Here is a 19,919-nt window from a genome sequence, read left to right as displayed (position 1 = left end):
AAAATCGAAAAAGGAATGTTGCGTTGGTTTGGTCATTTGGAGAGGATGGATGAAAGAAGAATTACGAAAGAGATTTATCAAGCAAGAATGAATGGAGATGTCGGTAGGGGTCGCCCTAGACGGACGTATGTCGACCAAATAGGCGACGTGCTGAAGAAGGGCCAAATTAAAAGTATCCGTAACCGGCGAGCGTGTATGAAAAGATTGATGAATGTGGAAGAAGCGAAAGAGGTTTGTTTGAATCGAAGCATTTGGCGTTCCATTGTTTCTACCTACCCTAATGGGAGACAGGCGTGACAGATATGTATGTATGTATGTCTAATTTAGAACTTGGTGTATGTTTTATCTTGATACGTTATCTGAAAGTGTTTTTTTTCATTATTTTTCCTACTTCTGAAATCCACGCATATGAAGTACTTAGTGGGCAAAAAGCTAATTTTCAATAGTTTTATAGTAAAAACATGGTGAGTAGATTTATATTGCCCGTTTAATTTTAAAAAGTAGTTGAATCCCCTAGCTATGCGTTAGGATATAATCTAGCCGTGTACCAAATATCATTAGGTCAAAATCCGTTACGTACTTTTTACGTGAAAGTATAACAAATATCCATCCATATCCTTACAACCTTTTACGTTTATAATAATAATGGGATTTTTCAAAAAGGGTATATTAAGGTTTCTTCAGGGTCGGCAACGCGCACGTGATATCCATACTGTTGCGGGCGACTATAGGCTACAGTAATCGTTTACCATCAGACAGGCTGTATGATTTTTTTGACACTTTTATGGTATAAAAAAATAGGATTGGATACTTGGATTGTTTATTTACCTATATCTATTTCAAAAACTCAAATTTCAATGTCAAAACTCTCAGAATTAGAAATGAAAATAAATATAATTATTAAGTTTTGAAAAAGCAATGGCAAGTAGGCAGCTCAATGTTTTTTTTAACATAACGCTTTCGAAAGAAGCGTCTTACCCGCAAATAATTGGCCCGCAGCCTTGCCGGAGGGATTTTCGGATTAAATTTTATTACAACTTGAAAAACTATTTGAGACCCTTTTGTGTCCGCGTCGCACCATTGTGCGCAACAAATGACTACTTGTGCTCAATACTGCAAAATCTTGTAACGATCTGTTTGTAATCCTTTCTTTAAGTCGTATGTATGTAGTTGAAATGACAGTCTTTCTTTGATTGTCGTCTTATAAAAAGTGCTCGTGTCATTTATTTTTTTATTTGTGGACTTTTTATTGGGCTTATAAATGATTGAAAAGTTAAGACAACTATTTTTATAGATTTTAGGCATTAAATATATAAAAACGCAAACAAGAGGGAGACACCCTGAAATACTCGGGGGAAGGCGATTGTTAGTAATATGGATTACCAATCCTATTGCTAGCAATATACCCTGGCAGGTCGATCTCCACATGCCTCCCTTATAAAACATCGTGCTGGATTCTAGGTGTATTCACGATAGGCTAACTGACTTGTCTTTTCATTTTCACGTATCGTCCCTCACTGGTGCCCCGTCAACGTATAATACAGCGCGGGCAGGGATGCCATTCCATTTTTATTCATTAAAAAAAATCTTTATCGTCCAACTGATCGACTACATTAGCAAACCTTGTTTGCGGAGAAAAATTAAATTGTCTGTGAAAAATCAATTTCTTATCTGATGATTGCTGATTTTGTACCTATATTCAAGTTGTGTTTATAAATAATACAGGATCTGAAGTAGACAAGCGGGTCACAGGAAATTGATGTGGCGGCCCTTCACGTCAGTCACACTCAAGGGGTACTTATGGGAACATGAGTTAGTAAGTACTGGGAGCTGTACATAGAGTGTATTTAGTATTATTAAACGGAGTTAAAGAATTGAATGGTAAGTCCTTACAATTCTTTAACCCCGTTTATTTAGGTGTCTGGCAGGAAAATTTATTTCTACATTAAAAAGTAGATAATTACATGATAGTTAAGCACTACAGAGGTAGGCATAGAAAAAGTATTATAATATTCATTTTAGATTTCCGAACTATATAAAGCGATGAACTCGAACCAGTAATATGGAGTTAGTAGATGCAGATGTAGATACTTCGTATAACAGTCAATGTGGGAGGCCTATGTTTAGCTAAGTTCAACCCCTAAGGAGTACGGGTAGGGCTGAAAATTTGTATGGAAATTGCCGAGAAATCTTATAGACGAATAATAAAATTAAGACCTTTTTAAATATCTAAGTAAGTCTATGTAGGAAGCTTATGTTTAGCCAAGTTCAGTCCCTAAGAGGTACGGGTAGGAGTGAAAATGAAAATTTCATTCTAATTTAAGCAGGGTAAAACTGTGAGTTTGCTATTTCTAAATATGAACATGTCGTTTGTTTTGTTACCTACCCTAATAAAATATTAAAACAAATATTATAAAAAAGGATTTAAAAAAATATATACACTTTTTACCCCATACTTTTCCTAACAAAGCTGGCATATTATACAACGTAAATGTAGAATATCATTGTGAACATGTCACGGATAGCAACACGCCCCGCCAGCCATTTGTCCCCAAATAAATAGCCCTCTACAGTTTACATATAACATCAAAGACATATGAGGTTGACACTAAGCGCTTTTAGTGTGACATTCCCCTTTGTGTCCCTTATACGATATCTTAATTCACACCCCTAGCGATTTAATAATTTGAACAATTTTTCATTTTAGAGCAATAGCAATAGTGTTCAAAGTAGACTGCGTCGAACTCTATATTTGTTCCTTTGATATGCTAATTGCTCGTCTTTTCTATTTAAATTTGAATCTTAAAGTAAGGTATTAAGGTTTAAAAATTATGTATTATTTCATTCGTAAAGGATGTGTATAGTTAAAAGCAATGTAAAGTGCAGGGTTGTCGTACCGTTGTAATTAATATACTCGTATAGGATGGCGCTACTGTAATCCCAAATTGACGTGATTGCAAGTCAACAAAACGTTTTTTTCCTTGAAGTAGTGTGCTTAGTATTTATTGGTGCATATTAAGCTTGTATTTTATATAGCTTAGTGTTAAAGGTCTACTGAATTAGTTTCAGTATCTTCCAATCAATACTTTAAATTTTGAAGATAAATTATCATAAAGAGAAAAGATTTCCGTTTAATATGTAGGCTTCTGTATTATATTTGCGTGATGTTTGTCATCTTTTTTGGCTATTCATATTGAAAATCCGAAATATGTTTATATATATTTCAGATTATTTCTTTTTATTTTTGTGATAGTTAAGTAGATATGTATTTGCCATTTTGGCTGATAAAATTTTCTTAAATTTTTTAGGATTAAAAATATGATATCGTCAATATTAACCATCATTTAATTCTTTCACTGTTCATTGCTAAACTCAGAATGCTAAGGAACAGTCTTAAGCCATCGTTTCGGCAAATCATTTAAATAGAAAAACTTTGCTCCTTTTACCATATTAAAATTGATGGATATCGTAGAGTCACTTTATTGCTTAATTAATCAGATATTTTTGAATTATATATTAGATATATCACATACTGTCCGAGGGAAGAGCCGAAAGTTTAAGAGACCAGCGAGTATGTATTGGACGAGTAATGAAAATAGATGAAGTAAAGAGGTAGGTATGGGTAACATGGATACCGATCCGATATTAATATATTGGGCTCCTCTGGACTTTGATGGCTGCAGGTTTTCCCATTTTGATAACGCCCATATCGATAGGATATCTGTTTACGAATATTTTAAAAGTCTGTTATCCAATATTATTTTTTGAATAACAAATTTTTACATATTCGTTACCAGTATATAGTATACATTGTAACTAAAATATATAGATATTGCCATATATAAACCAACCCTAATAAGAGGTGTGTAAGGTTCTTTACCCTTTATATCTGCCCCTTGCATCTATTCATGTTCTAGACTTGACGAGGATATACACAGATATTTTGCCGGGGATCAAAAATGGTTTAATTTGTATCGCATAACAATTTTTATTAAGAGAGAATTTTTGTTAACAATTATTATAATTTATAAGTATTGATTCTTACAGTTATGTAAAAAAATCCATGCAAGCTACAATATTTATTAATAATTCTCTTGAGTATGTTTAATTCTCTTCAGTATTAATTTGTTTTTAATTTATAGTCATTGTGCTTTTCCCTTTAATTTCTATTCTAAACTTGGGATTTCTGAAATTGGCGATGGGACGCGATATTTTTATCATATAAGTTAAAAATGAGTTTATATGCTACTAACTGCTCTTGGAACTTTGTCTACACTGTTAGTGTTCGCACCCTCTCACAGATGGCGTTGCTAGTCAGATGACACGAAAAGACAATCGCATTTCAGTAAGTATTGCATAGGTGGCGCTGTTTCCACGAAATTTAAGTACAGATAAGTAGCCAAAAATAAGTTTCAATTCTAGGATTTAGGAGTTACGATCTTTGTAAATATACAATAAATAAGGTTTTCCTTATCTTTTCTGAACACTGAAAGTGTTTACAATGTCAACTTTAAATTTGAATAACTATAAGGCTTATTCTAGGCGTCTATTCTAAGTATTAGATATTATAAAGAATGTGAAAATGTCTCAAGAAAGCTAGTCTGCTAGATGTTGTAGTGAGTAGCGTTGCTAATATTCTGAATAAATTGGAGTAAGAAACTAGATTGGAAAAATATAATTTAAAAAATTTACTGCAGCACCCGTGACTACGAAAACGTTGCTGAAGCTACGATAAATAATTTATTGTAGCACGGTACGCAATCATAAGATTGTACCCTCATGTTATTAAAGGAAAGCAAAATGTATGTAATTGTATAGAGACGTTGTAAATTTTTCGGTATAAGACAAGGTATTAAGGTCGGCGTAGATGAATGTAAACCATTCATTATTTATTAAATAGGTATTAAATAAAAATTATAAAATAGGTATACTCGGTAGTATAATACTAAATAGGTATATTTAATTGTAAATCTGTTATAAATACCACATCAATAGACAAATTATACATCGCCATCTAGTCAGAAAATAAGTAGAGCTATAATTTTACATGCATTTATTTTCTTTTTATATGCATTTTTTTACCAGAGGGAGACTTTGTACAAAAGTCGATTGCTTGGGTACCTCTGTCTCATTCGTGTTTCAACCGTGAAGCAGTTGTGTTTGCATGGCTGTGTTTCGGTTTGAAGGGTGGGATATGGCGTGAATTAACTGGGTACAGAAGAATAACACCTGAGTCCTCAGGAATGGCAACGCATGGGGGGGTATCATGGGCGAAACAGTATATTCTGTTATGTCCATGGTACTGCTTATGTTTATAGGCGACGGTTACCACTTTCCATCAGGTGGGCCGTCAGCTTGTTTGCCATTCTAAGTTGTATAAAAAAAAAAAAAAGAAATTTCTTAACTTGACTGTAAAATTGTATGTGACGTGTATGTTAACCGATTGTAAACAAATTTAACGATTTGTAATGGAAATATTTGTTTATTGTCGTAGTTTTAAGATAGTATTAAGTATACTAATTTTGTAATAGTAGGTAAATTGTGTTTGATAAAAAAAACGACTTCAATTGTGGCAAAACTAGTTATTTTGATTAAAAAGCTAAACTACTGAACCGATTTTGAATAAATTTATATGGGACCAATCTTTAAGTAGGTATATTCTACTTGCAGATAAAAAAGAATTTTCCAAATGGAGTGAGTAAGGCATATCGATTACAACTAATGGAGTTATGAGGTAACAAATAAAAAAACAATACAACCGAATTGAGAACCTCCTTTTTTTTGAAGTCGGTTGATAAAGATCACAATATTAAATTATTGCGATTCAATGACCAAATGACGGAAACGAATCTTTTTATAAATATTTCCAACTATAACCATTATATTTTTTTTTTTCTTTAAGACAATCTAAATGATTGCAATTCGACAAAAACCTACTTAAAGCATTCTGTATTCAATCTCGATAAAGGATTCTAAATACTTTTATTTAAAAAGTGTATCGACTAAAATTTGTCTGTTTTTGTAAGATTAATTATTTTGGTTATAGAAGAATTATAAAATAGTTTTACTATATATTTAGAAAAAAAAAACTGCTCCATAATACATTTAAAATGTTCAATTATAGGTGCCTTCTAACTTAAAAGTCAGAATTTATTGATAAAAATCTATATAAATATATTGGGTACCACTTTGCTAATTTCAATTTCGTTAATTCTATGAATATAAAAAATGAGAAAGTTTGTAATAATGGATGGATATCCATCCATCATTACATAGACGTTTGTTTCATACAAAAACTACTGAACGGATTTGAATGAAATTTAATACACAAGTAGGTTATATCTTAACTTAGCGCAACTTTATGTACTGATTCACGCGAGATACAACTAGTATTTCCATAAAATACGATATACTTTGTAGAAAATTTAATTTTAATTAGTAAGTGTTATTAAAGAAATAAAGGTTATACAGAAATAACAGATTTTAGTAGTTTAAGAACAAGTCTCAATTAAATACAATACTAAGCTTCTAAACAGTTATTTATCTATATTTCAGATAACAAATATAAATAGGTTATTATCGCTATTTCACGCTAGATGGCGTTAGTAGTTTTGTATTGCTAGAGGTTTTTTAAATGATGTTTATTAAATGTATTGCGAATACTTTCTGTGGTTGTTCTGTATAGGAAAAATCATTACATGTTAAATGTTTTGAAAATTAACAATTTTCGAATATCTTGCACACGAGTTTACAAGTATGTGTACTATACCAGTTCTATCGCTTGAGATGTTCTCTACTAGGAAACTAAGCTTAGAAAATAAGAAACAAAATGATTGATGAACGCGACCATGAATTAATTCGTAAAATTGAAATTATAATGGTTATTAAAATACTGGCTATTAGTATTACATTGAAAATAGAAATGTGCACATACAAATGGAACAAAATCGGATTGAAGTCAATGACAAGGAGTAAAATTATTAGCTGTAATAAATAGAGGTATTATCACATGAAAGACGTTACAAATAACATATAAATTAGAATCGAAATTCAAATAAAAAGTAAAAAATGATGATGATAACTGGCCTAAAACGAAACAACAGTTTCCGATCACGACACTCAATAAGCTGTATAACTAGAACTAACATTTTTGGTTGCGACGGAAATAAATCACCTGACGATGTAAAACGGGCATCCTTTCAACGTCACAGTAAAATAAAAGGCGGAGAGACAATACTAATTCGTGAACAGAACGTTTGGCGACGAGTCACGAAACAAGTAATGGCAAAGCCCATCACATTAATAGATTGACGTGCTCAAAACTGTAAAATTACCATGCCGAATGTGATTCGAGAAAAAAGCTTTAAAAAAAAAGACAAATAGCTTCGTTGCAATAGTCGATTAGGGGTGTAAGCGGCGGCGCGCACGAACCGCCGAGTTATAAACATAATTTTAATGAGTTGTAAACGACTTTGATGAAAAAAACTATAGGGTTATATTGTTAAAAAAATACAGCAGGGAAAAAACGCCAACTGTCGTCAGAGGGACGGAGAAATTCAAATGATGTCTTGTACAACATTCATGTTTTTCTAATATTTTTTCTAAGCCCGTTCGAGTATAATTTGTCAAATTTGGATTGACTTTGATGATAATATTTTATGTATTTTTACAAATTTTTTATGTACTGTTTTTTTTAATTTTGTATATTTGTAATAAATTCTCCAAAACAGAAATTACAAATGATCAAATCAATGTAATATCTCCTTCTAATGTAAACTCTTTAAACATATATGGAATCTTTAATTCTATTTACGCGACATTCTTCATTGTAGAAGATAGGTTGTTATTAGAGGGTTAAAACAATGGTTAAACAAATATAAGGCTAAATATATTGTAATATCTATTAACTATCCGTCTTTCAACTACCAATATCCATAATTTTTCTGATCCTTGTCCCAAATTGCGGCGTCCAAGACTCCCTTTACAAAAATGTACTTTCCCAAACTTTGTTTTTGGCGGATGCACTTTGTGCCATGCTATATAAAGAGAAAACAAAGTTTAGAAAACAAATAAGAGGGTTAGTGATGGTGTTTCAAATTAATACTAAAGGAACAAAAGATAGAACAACAGCTAGAACGAACAATGTGGGATTAGATTAAAAGAACATCGTACAATATCGTTCGCAGATACAGTCGGACAGTGTTCCTAGAATAAATGTATTTTTATCATCTAAGTAAAATGCTACATTTCTAGTAAAACCTCTTTTAGCACCTTTATGCTAAATAAAAATTGAAGAACTAGTGGAAAGAACGGGGACTGGTCGTATGGAACCAGGTACTTCATTTATCGATAACGTAAGGATATAATAATAAACATAATAAATAAATAGTAGAAGGTGGGACGTCAGCTTGATTGTTATTCTAAGTTGCATAAAAAAAAAACACTAAAACATACGAATAAAAATTTTGAAAATAATTAGATTAAATACCTAGATTATGCTCTACACAAAATCAGGGACTTTAGAATTGGCAAGATATTGTGTAACATACAAAGGTACAAACAGATTTTATCTTTTGTGAACTCTCACTTTAGTAAAGCAAAAATCGAAAACTGTTTTGAATAGCATTATTCAAAATACTAGTTTGCGATGTTGTATTCAGTTTTCATTTTATCAGGTAGTTTGTCTAAACCTGGTAAATAGCATATGACACAAGTAGAAAACACAGCGAATACGTGTTATAGCAATAAATATCTAAGTACATTGTACGTATGAGTTACTTAATATTAGACGTGAAGTTTTAACGTTTTTCTTTATGCTTAAATGGATGAATGTATATAAATGTAACGAACAGTTTGAATCTAGAAGCATAAAATTAAATGCAGATTTTTTTATATAAAGAACCAGAAATAAAAGGTTGGCGTGGGCGAAGTCGCGATAAACGGCTAGTTTCCAGATAAAATCTTGAACAATCGAATAGTTAGGATTCGCTAAGTCACCGTTCACGTGACATTACCGCGGTATATTTATAGCTGTGCCAGTTTGGCAGCTTTAAAATGATTTTAACAGTTTCATGTAATAAAAACATCTTGGAAGGATAGTACAATCTCATGCGTCATTTTCAATCGAACAAGTTTTTCAAGGCATAACACCTTAGTCCTTAAGAATGGAAACGCATTAATATATATTATATTTCCACTACCATTATCACTAACAAGGGTGAAGTTGAAAACAAATGAGTTGGTCGATCGTGAGGAATTCTTCAAGCATTAATTACGATGGTTTCCAAAAGGAATATTGGGTAGAGGTCGACCTAGCAGGGTATATACTCTGTTTGGTCTAGTGCCCGTTACTGATAATCCCTACCTGTTCATTGGGCTGTTCATGTCAGTGAACAATTAATATTTTCCATCTGGTGGAGCATTAGCTTGTTTGCTATTCTGTGTAGCATATAAAATGTGATTATTTATTGGTTCTATATAAATATAATAATTACTCTTATTCTTCGAATCCTCAAGATGTCGTATGTGACAACAGGGATACAAAATTCAGTACAAGAGTACTACAATTCGAAAAGAAACCTATATACGAGTACAAATAATTTGACTAACGTAAGAATGTTAGTTTAACATAATTCCTAACAAGGAGGTTATAACAACAATGGCCCGATAGGGCTGATATAAGTAGATATACAGATATAATATATATAGAATATAGGTGGGTAATATATAGACAGAGGGGAAAGGGATAGTTAGTAATGGGGTCTAACTGACTCATTGTTAGCAATACACCATTGCTATCATCCCTCACTGGTGCCCCGCCAGCATATACCGATAGCGCGGGCGAGGTTACCATTCCATTATCACCCATTAAAGAATATATAGACATCTATTTATTGCAGTTACAATATCTATATATTGATTCAATAACGGACGTATTAAAATGTCGGTTATCCAATACATAATGTCGAAATGAAAGCCCGATCAAAACGTTATAGATATCGGACTCGTATGAGCGATATTGAAATGAGTAACCTTTTTTCTACCATCAATGTCTACTGGAACCCAATATATAGGAATGAGAGTGGTATTGATATTACCCATGCCTAATAGATAAATGTCTAACCCATAAGCTGAATGACAATGATTACGTTTTACAAATCGATAAGTTGTATCGAGAAGTCGGATCATCAGAAAGCATAGAATTTATAACGGAAACGACGTAAAACACTATCGGACGTTCGGATCGGGCGATTTTCATTTTTATTCTCCTGCTCACGAAGTAAATGACTGTTAAATATTCAAAATTTGCCTACCCCTTTATTGTCACGGGGTAACTTCCGTTTCTATAAATCGAAATCGTAAAACTCACACGGCAAGGAGTCGTTTTATTCTATAAATTTCAACGATAATTCAAAATGTATAAATGTATGTATGTAATAAAAAAAAATGTATTTACATTTTTCGAAGTTACTGCAAAAGAGATTATAAATTATATGTATGAAAGAAACGAGCTAAGAAAGTAGATGAAGAAAGAAAAGTATGTAGGACTAGAGACCTTTAATATTAAGTTCTATCTGTATAGGTACCTCGCAAGGCACTTGGCAAGAAGTTGAATGCATATATGTACTAACAGAAATATAATAAAATATATAGATTTAAAATCGCAATCGCAAGGTGTCGCTTTGTTGAATGTGTATAAAAACAAAAGAAAAGCGAAGTTAAAATAGGCTTTGTACTCTACACTGACACAATACATACAAAAAAGAATATAAATTCCTAATAATTGTGAAATAATCATAATTATTTACAAAGATAGTTATGAGGTAACCACATTACTCGTACAGTAGGACGTATGTAAACTAATATGTTCTATATTGAAGAAAAAGGGTTCGATGGCTCGCTCGCGGCCATTAGCATATGGTCGTCCAACACTCTGTATACTACATAAACGGGATGTTTTACTATGTCGTTCACATTGAAGGCTGTTTAACATAGCAGTAAGGAAACTAGGCTTTTTCTTTGAGCACGAAACGTAAGATTTTGTTTAACGCAAATGACCGTGTAATAGTGTACTTTATGGGGAGGGATATAATGGTCTCTTTGGTTTTCAATGTTTATCCTGTATCGTTCTTTGAGCTTGTTAAGGACTGCTGTCTCTTGGCATTAATTCTAGAACTTGTAATGTTACGAACTATTGATAGATTAGATGTAGTCTTAGATAGATTGTATTCCGTTGGAGGGAGAGAAGACTAGTCTACGAAACGTCATTAATGTTTGGCAGGTTTTGTAAGTAGATGAAGAAAGCAATGTATTTGTAAAAAAAAATAGAAAGACTTTGAGATTTTGTTTTCTGAGTCTTAAGGGTCCTAATGCGAAGGCAAACACAATATTTCTTTATTTCACTTACTCATGAAAAATAACTTTAAATATCTTTGGATTAACAAACAAGTACCATGGACATTATGGACAACCATGGATATTAAAGAATATACTGTTACGGCTATAGCATTTCTAATCCGCTGCCGTTTCTAAGTAACTGAACAACATTGTAAGTTATCGCAATATTGTGTTATAAAACCGATCAATTGATACCAAAGAGTCGAGTGTGAACGAGGTCGACCACATTTAAGTTTAGTCGATGGCGGTCCCTTCCCGAATCTCCCTCGATCGAGCACGGAAGCGAAGGGTATGATCATTGCTACTGCGTATAAATTTCTATGCAAATGAGTCAAAGAACGTCGCGGCAATAATCGCTCCCAGTCGTAAATAAAGTTACGACGCGACGACATCGCAACCCTTGCTGGAAATTAACGCGACGCGGGAGGTACGGTACGCTGTGATGAATGTGCCGTTAAGAACTTTATAATATAAGCAATAAGGTTGACCTTTTAGTATTTACGGCAGAGGTAAGCATACCATGCAAATTAGGCTAATTGACGTTAAGATTGAGAGTATGAGTGCATGAGATTTACGAACGCGAATGGTAACAAGTGATTGGATATTAGGAATTCGATTGTTGTATTTAAAAGGTTTGAAATCAAACTATTCTTTCACTAAATCTATAATTTTTAGGAGATAATATCAACATTGGGCACTGTCGAAGCAATGAAGGAATTGATGGATGAGCGACAGTACTCATACACATTAAGCATCGTCTTTACTTTCTTCGGCGGTCGGGTAAAAATATGCAAAATTTTCATTAAATGACGTATTGGGAATTGCTAGCGTGTTATTTGGTTAAGGACCAATTGAAGGTACCTACATTTTAATAGTGAAGTATTATATGCAGCAAGGGAGTAAACAAAATGTTCTATTTAATTTTCTGTAACAAAAAATAAAAAAAAAAGAAATCTTGTGATTTTAGATATTTGTAGGACTATTTTATTTTACATCATGCATTTCAATAAGTGCAAGTAGAACAAAATCATTCGTTAATTCAACTGACACCGACACGGCACAACCGTGAACAATCCGAATCCTAATTCAATTTAGCGAAAGGGTTGCCAGCTACGCGGAATGGGAGCCGGCTATCAAGTGTGGGGAGTGAAGGAAGGGAAGAAAGAAATTTAAAGACTTGTCTAGGGGCGGCAACGTGTCGCGTTATACGGCAACTTCGGGTTATTGATGCGTTCTGTGGTTACCGATTTGTTTTAGTGTTTAGAGTTGATTATAAAGATCGTTTTATTCAGTAAATGTGGTAGCTTGTATAGAATTAGATATTCGAATCACGTATTAACAACTAATCTGATGTAAAAATTTATGCTTAAACGGCAGAACGTATTTGAATTAAATTAGATACATGGGTAGGTTATTTCCTAATTTAACAGATATATATTTACTGATTCACGCGGACAAAACCGCGGAAAACGGCTAATAATAACATGAAGTTCAATAATTATTATAAATACTCGTAATTATGTACTTATCAACGTGTACATATATATAGTCTAATATTTAAATATAAAATTAATTACAATTAATTACAACACCAACGGGATTGCAGGTGTGCTGCCGGCCTTTTAAAAAGGAATATACTCTTTTCTTGAAGGTTGAGTTGGCATATCGGTTCGCCAATACTGCTCCCGGAAGTTGATTCTAAAGTGTGGTTGTGCGTAGAAGAAAGTGCCTTGTAAACAACTTGCAAATATAGTAAAATTGTAATTAGACGATGCCTGTATATGGGACTTGTCTAAGAAAATTAATAAGACTAATAGATACATAAAAAAAATAGGAAATTTTGTCTGTCTGTATGTTTGTTCCGGAATTATGCACTAAATTGGATACTATTTTCATAATTGTATTCCTGAAGGCCTATTTTCAAATCTGGTATATGGTTTTTCTATGGTTACACCATTTAGATGTAATTTATTTATTTGATTTCCAAAGTAGCTAGTTTTTAATAATTACTACTAACTTGGAAAGAATAACAAATTAATAATAGTTCAAATAAGAAAGAAGTGTCATTTATAACTTGTCGTTTTTGTTTAAGAAAATATTGATCCGACTGAACATTCGTTAGTTCTATTCCGTGAGTTTCTGATTGCAAGTTAGCGAGCTGAATATTCCCGCGATTGAGACGTCAAAATGGTTGACACGAAGAAAATTGGGCGCGAAATTTTCGTGATCAAAAACGCTGCGGGCCAAAACGCTAGATGCCAAAACCATATGGTTAGCGGTCGTCGTTTCTCACCAAACGTCGTCGGGATTTAAAAAGTCACCAAAGTTTGGTGAACTGTAATTAGATACTACAGCCGACTTGACAGTTTCTTTTGTAGTTTTATATTTGTACGGTAGATTAAGTTTCGTCTGTTTTTTGTTTGATATTTAATAAAGAAAATTTTATTTCAGTATTTTAATAATTGCATTTACATATATGGTTGTAACGATTACTGAAGGAATCAGTCATAGAACAAGGAAAAGTTCTAAGTATTCCTTTATCTATGGTACGATTGAGCTATCATGTATGTAATAGATAGTTGCCATCGTTTTACTTGCGGAATTAAAAAAGAACTCAATTTGACAATTTTTGTGTGAGATGATGAGATATCGTGCAATATCTTCACCAATTCTGAATCTATTTTGATAATTCTTTTTACAGATGATAGGGTTATTCCTTTGGTGGTCTCTTAATAATTTTGTAACAACTTAGATTGGTTTTTGTGTAACAACATTTTAAATAGCGTATTACAAACGTAACCCGCTAATATTGTATAAAAAATATTGAATATGAATACGATTAACATATTTATTGTTGTTGGATTAAATGTTCAAGAGACATATGAGCTATTGGCACTCGGTTCTTTATAAAGCCTACAAAAAGCTGGTTCCTACTTCATCAAGAAACAAATGTATATCAATTGTTAAACGAACTAGGTCTTGGTAAGGTGCAACCGAGTGTCTTTAATCATCAACCATGGCGAATGATTAGCAATTACAACAGCCACTTCCAGATAGCGGTTGCGACAGGTGGCAAGTCAATTTATGTTTTTATTGAAAAAAGTCCAAGTGCATGGTTACCATATACAGTTACATATACAATTATTAACAGCAGCTAGTCGATTTCTACGAATTTGTCCACGCCAACCCGTTATTTTTATCCGGTAGGAATTATCGAAATCCCCCTTTTTTAAATAGTAAACATTCTAGCATTGTAACGGTAATGTTTAGTAAGTATCAAGAAATTTATAATTGTCAATAATTTGTTTCTTAGCAATAAAGAGGAAAAAATGTAATTTGTAATGAGCCATTATATAGTAGAATTATTAATAAAATTGTTTTGTATTATAATCAGTTTAGTTACTGATAATTGATAGTACTGAACAATTATAAAACATTTTGAATGCGATAATTATGTATTTAACTGATTAACTTAGACTAACTAAACTCGATCCTAATAATATTTCTGCCGCAAAATAGGCGTGCTTTGTATGGTTGTTTCGGTTTGATGGGTAGGATATAGCAGTAAGATTACAGATATAACATGTTAGTCTTAATGCCCCATGGGCATTTTAATGTATGTTCATAGTGCTAATCATGTATATAGGCAACTGTTACCACTTTTTATTAACTTGTTTATTATTTATTCCAGGTTGCATAAAACGTATATATTCACAGTAGTAATTTATTGGATTAATTTTGTACTTTCCGTACCATGAAATCCTTACAATTTTCATTAACATTCAGAGCTTCTAAAATTAAGATTATTGTGATCACACATTCAAAATTTTTTATTGAGAACAATTTATGATTTTGGCTAATAACCAATAAATTATTAGAATCTAGTAATTTTTTGGTTTAGGTTTCAAAGGTGTGGAATAAGCTCCCTGCCGAGGTTTTCCCAAGAGACTACAGCATGGGGTTGTTCAAAAGGGGGGTAAAGAGGTTTCTTCAGGGTCGGCTACGCACGCGTAATACCTCTGGTATTGCAGGTGTTCATAGGCTGCGGTAACCACTTAACATCAGGTGGGCCGTATGCTTGTTTGCCACCTCAGTGGTATAAAAAAAATGCCTGGCAAAAAACATTAATCTAGTAGATTAATGACTTAGGCACGTGATCACTGATCGCTTGCACAATTGTACACAATCAATATCCTTAATTGCGCCATGTCTTTATGACGAATGAAGTTCGCATCGACTATATTGCGAAATTCGATGAGTTTCGAATATTCCGAATTGGCGGAGTAGTGCCATAATTTATCGAGTTGGCGAACTCGTTCGTGACGAAATATTTTACAGGCCGTCTTATGCTCGAGTGGGCACAAGTTTCGGTGTAAACTCGTATTAAAATGTTGTCTGGATAAAGTTCATAGATTTGTATGTGAAAATTGCAAGTGCTGTGTTTTTGTCGTACTCTATATGGGGCATAAAATTTGCAAGCAAAAATTTTCAAAACTGTTGAGTTTTTATCGAAACTTTCTTTAACAGCGAGACTGGAAATGATAGTGAGTGATTTTTCAACCAGTCAAACTGTATCTGTCTGTTGATACCAGAGGAATCACTTGGATGTTTTTGACTGTCCTAATATGTTTTTCTTAACAATCACAGTGTCAATGAATTTGTCTGCTATCTCATCCCTCAAAATCGGAACATAGTACATCAAAAAAGCAGCTTGGAGACAAAAATAGGTGAGCGATAAAGAATACTTTGCATATCTTTGTATATTTTCATCTATTAATATTGATTTTGGTAAAATATACAAGCTTTTTAAATAGGCTTGTATTATTAATACCAACTCTTTAGAAAATCTCGACACCTGTTAAGCCATTTTAATTATTTATCAAAACAGCCAAACAATTACTACATGATATTATTATAGCAGGACATTTAAAAAGTTTGTCACCATTTGCTAAAATGATTATGCAAATATTGATTTCAAAACTTGCAGTCTTCAAAGGGTAGTTGTTGAAAATTTCAACAAATATCAGCTTCGTACATATCAAATGGAGCGCATTGCATGCAATAAATGCATTCTGTATCGGTGAAGCGCAATTTTCGTGTTAGGCTGTTGCCTTGTCGGGCGACAGTCTTGTATGATTTATAAGTAGGTACGCATCACGCGAACACTTGTGATCAATTGGCGCTTTCTACTTGTTATGCTCAAACAGCCTTTACTGTAAGTTTAATATAATTTCAAATGGGAAATATTAGCGTGACTTCTATCTGATAAGTATAATTATAGAACTAAGAGTCAGTCAAGGGCCATTACACGAGTGACTTGAGAACATTGCAGGACACTTTGTTTCTTACCTTTATTTCACTCGTATATATCTGAGAGGGCCTACCATATTATACTTTCCGAAATTTCTGAGCCGAATCAAACATAAATTTGATATTAACATTACAGAATACATACCGTTAAAAATATTAATATATCGTTCCTTTCGACTGTTATGGTAGGATTTATGACGAAAAATGTTAAGTTTCATATATAGGATCAATTTCATTTCATAGTAGACCCCTGTTGTCATGCAGCTGAACTGCCATGGTTGTTTTGGTTAGAAAGGTGGGATATTTCAGAGATCAATATATCCTCAAGAATTAACTACGATGGTTTTCAGGGGAAATGATATGGAGGTTGACATGCTTGCGATGGAGCTATTATTAAGAATACCTTTTATCCCATTATTAAGAATACCTTTTCTCTGTTTCTTCTTTTTGAAAATCTCCGAATAGCCTGAGGTATGAAACAGCATTTCAGCAGGCTATTTAGATGGGAATTATAGCACAAGCCATACTACTGTGATGTATCAACAGTTTAAAGTATCCTTAGTTCAGCTGACTTCAACAGGTCTTAATAAATACCTATGTGGTTCAATCTCTTAAACACTGGTACAAACATTAATTGCAATTTACATGACAATTGAGGGTCTACCATGAAATATCATCCAAGTTTTGAAATTTCATATGTGTAATGTGACACAATCATACTGAAATCAATTCCACAGACGGTGAGTAATATTTTTTCAATACTCTAATACAAGGTGTTTGGATCAGTCTGAATAACCAAAATTATACCTCGAGTATTTTATTTCATGCATTAATATTAAGTTCATGTTTCATTCAGATCTGAAATTTCAGACAAATTTTATGGTAAGTAAGCAGATTATAGTTAAAACTTACAACATTTATATAAATTGCCTAGATATAGTTGCAACAATATCTCGGTACTAAAATAACAATTTACATAAGTATAAGACAAATGTAAAAAGGATAAGCATAGTAAGAGTAATAAAGAAAATTAATTAAATTACAGTGAATTATGACTTACTTTTCTCTGATCTCTGCCAGGCTAAAGCGCTACACAACAATGCTAGTGTCTTTCCTGTGCCAGTTGGACTCTCCAGTAGACAGTTTTGACTTGTCTTAATAGCTGTTATCACCTAAAAATTAAAGAACACAAAACTATCTGATAAAGCTTAGTTGCATTCTGTATAAATATTTATTGATTTGTCTTAAACTACCCATTAATGAGATAGAATATACAACATATAGTGTCTTGTTTTCTTTTAAGTAAGCATAAACCAAAGCAATTTTAATAATAGATTTATTTATTACTTGTAGAAGAAAATGACTAATGCCAAAAGACCTTTCTAGAAAAAAAAACTGAAACATTAAAAAGGCTTTACATTATTGTCTCATAAATACATAATTTCCAGTGTCGATATGTTCATAATAATGTTTAAATCATATTAAATATTAAAATTTACTCTAACATTATGTTTTATGATACTTATGGCATACTAATGGCAAACAAGCTAATATATTGTAAAGATTGAAACTTCTCATATTAAAACAAAATTAATTAATCGTTTATTTATTTATAATTTTTAATTATATTTATTCAATCAATAATATGAAGAGCTCTATATTATTTTAGATATTATTGGTTCAATGTGTGTGTGATTCTAGCTTAAACTGCAGACTTTTGAATATATTCTAAAAAAATAGTAATCAAGAAGAAAAAACTTCAGTATATTAATACCATACCTTGGACATTAAAGCTAACTGACATCCATAGGGTTCGACCGGCATGTTCACTAAAACTCCTCCAATCATTTTATTAACTCCAGGTGTTTTTTCCACAGGTATAAATGGTTTAGACACAGAAGCTGCATTTTTAATATCATCTACATGTTTTGGAGGGTTCATATGAGCTACCTTCTGAACATTACCATTATTCACATCATTTTTTAAATTGTTTTTATTTGTACTAAATGGAAATAATCTCTTGATAACAGCGGATCTCGTTTTTTTTAAGTTCACGTTCGGGTGATTAACTTCACAATCAGAACTATCACTGTCCTTGAGATTTGAGGCGTCCATTGAATTATCGTCACTGCTTATCATAATTGAGCTTTCAGATATATATTGATTGGAATTAAGAGCTTCTTCAAAAGTGTCTTCATCGTCAGATATTTCGTAAGTAGACATAGTGTATTTTCTTTCAGTTATCAACTTTATATCAGTATTTTGATGAATGTAGAAATTCCCGCGGTTTTACTTAACTGTTATCAACAATAGAAAACAATGACACTTTACCAAGCAATTACACTGTATTTTCACGAAATATTGAAGCCTCGTAGATGAACGTACGTGTAGATACGCAAAAATACTTTATAACTACCTAGTTTTTTTATAGACTAGATTTTAAAAATAGTTTTTGTAATAAAATAAATGATAAAGTTTTGAAATATAAAGATGACACTAGTGACATATCAGATAATGAGTGTTGCCATCAGTGCTAAAGATTTAGTAGCTAAATAGTATTAATACAGGCCATATTTAAGGACTTATATGCCTATAGAAATATATAATAAAAAGTGGTTGGCAAGTATATATTAAATACATTATTTTATAATGATTATTATAATTTTATACAAATAAGTAATTTAATTATTTTATATATGTAATTTATAAATAGGCTCACATTTATAATGCCTATTTTTTTTAATGGGTGATAATGGAATAGTGTCCCCACCCGCGCTAACGGCATACACAAGCGGGGCACCAGTAAAAATGATAGGTGAAGATGAGGTAGGTCAGTTAACACATCGTGACGAATTTAACAAGAATTGTTCACGATGGTTTCCAGGGGGAACCACGTGAAGGTTGACCTAATAGAGCATATTGCTAGCAATGGGGCTGTCATACTCCATTGCTAACAATCCCTTTCCCTCTTATAATCCCTATTGAAGTAGTTATTTGTATTTATTGACCGTAGCCGATTGTCGAAGTTATTCGGTTTATAATTTATTTACATTTTTAATCATATGAACTAAAAAAGTAATAATTACGTACGATCTTGTATTTGCAGTACATTGTAGGGTGAGTAAACAATATATAAAAAACATAATGCAAAGTCATGAAGTCTATTCTCTGTCGTGCTTGCGAAATAGTTACGAAGAGATTGGTCGTCAAAA

At 32.5% G+C, this 19,919-nt stretch overlaps 1 protein-coding gene across 2 annotated transcripts in view; it reads right to left on the bottom strand.

Moving 5' to 3' along the window:
* Window positions 1-19,212, bottom strand: part of LOC113515083 (Fanconi anemia group J protein homolog) — an 83,961-nt gene extending 64,749 nt beyond the window's left edge. For both annotated transcript variants that reach the window (XM_026899222.3, XM_026899223.3), the window contains exons 1-2: window positions 18,487-19,212; window positions 17,768-17,879 (exon numbers count right to left, since the gene is read on the bottom strand). In XM_026899222.3, the coding sequence (XP_026755023.2) occupies window positions 17,768-17,879; window positions 18,487-18,930 (556 nt within the window). In that variant the 5' untranslated portion in view covers window positions 18,931-19,212. The remainder of the gene's footprint in view (window positions 1-17,767; window positions 17,880-18,486) is intronic.
* Between the last annotated feature and the right edge of the window lie 707 nt (window positions 19,213-19,919).

The sequence above is a fragment of the Galleria mellonella genome, unplaced genomic scaffold (assembly GCF_026898425.1).
Source record: "Galleria mellonella isolate WM207_F2 unplaced genomic scaffold, CSIRO_AGI_GalMel_v1 utg312, whole genome shotgun sequence".
Taxonomy (NCBI): Eukaryota; Metazoa; Arthropoda; class Insecta; order Lepidoptera; family Pyralidae; genus Galleria; species Galleria mellonella.
Note: the sequence above shows the minus strand (reverse complement) of the source record. Positions and strands in the feature narration are given on the sequence as shown.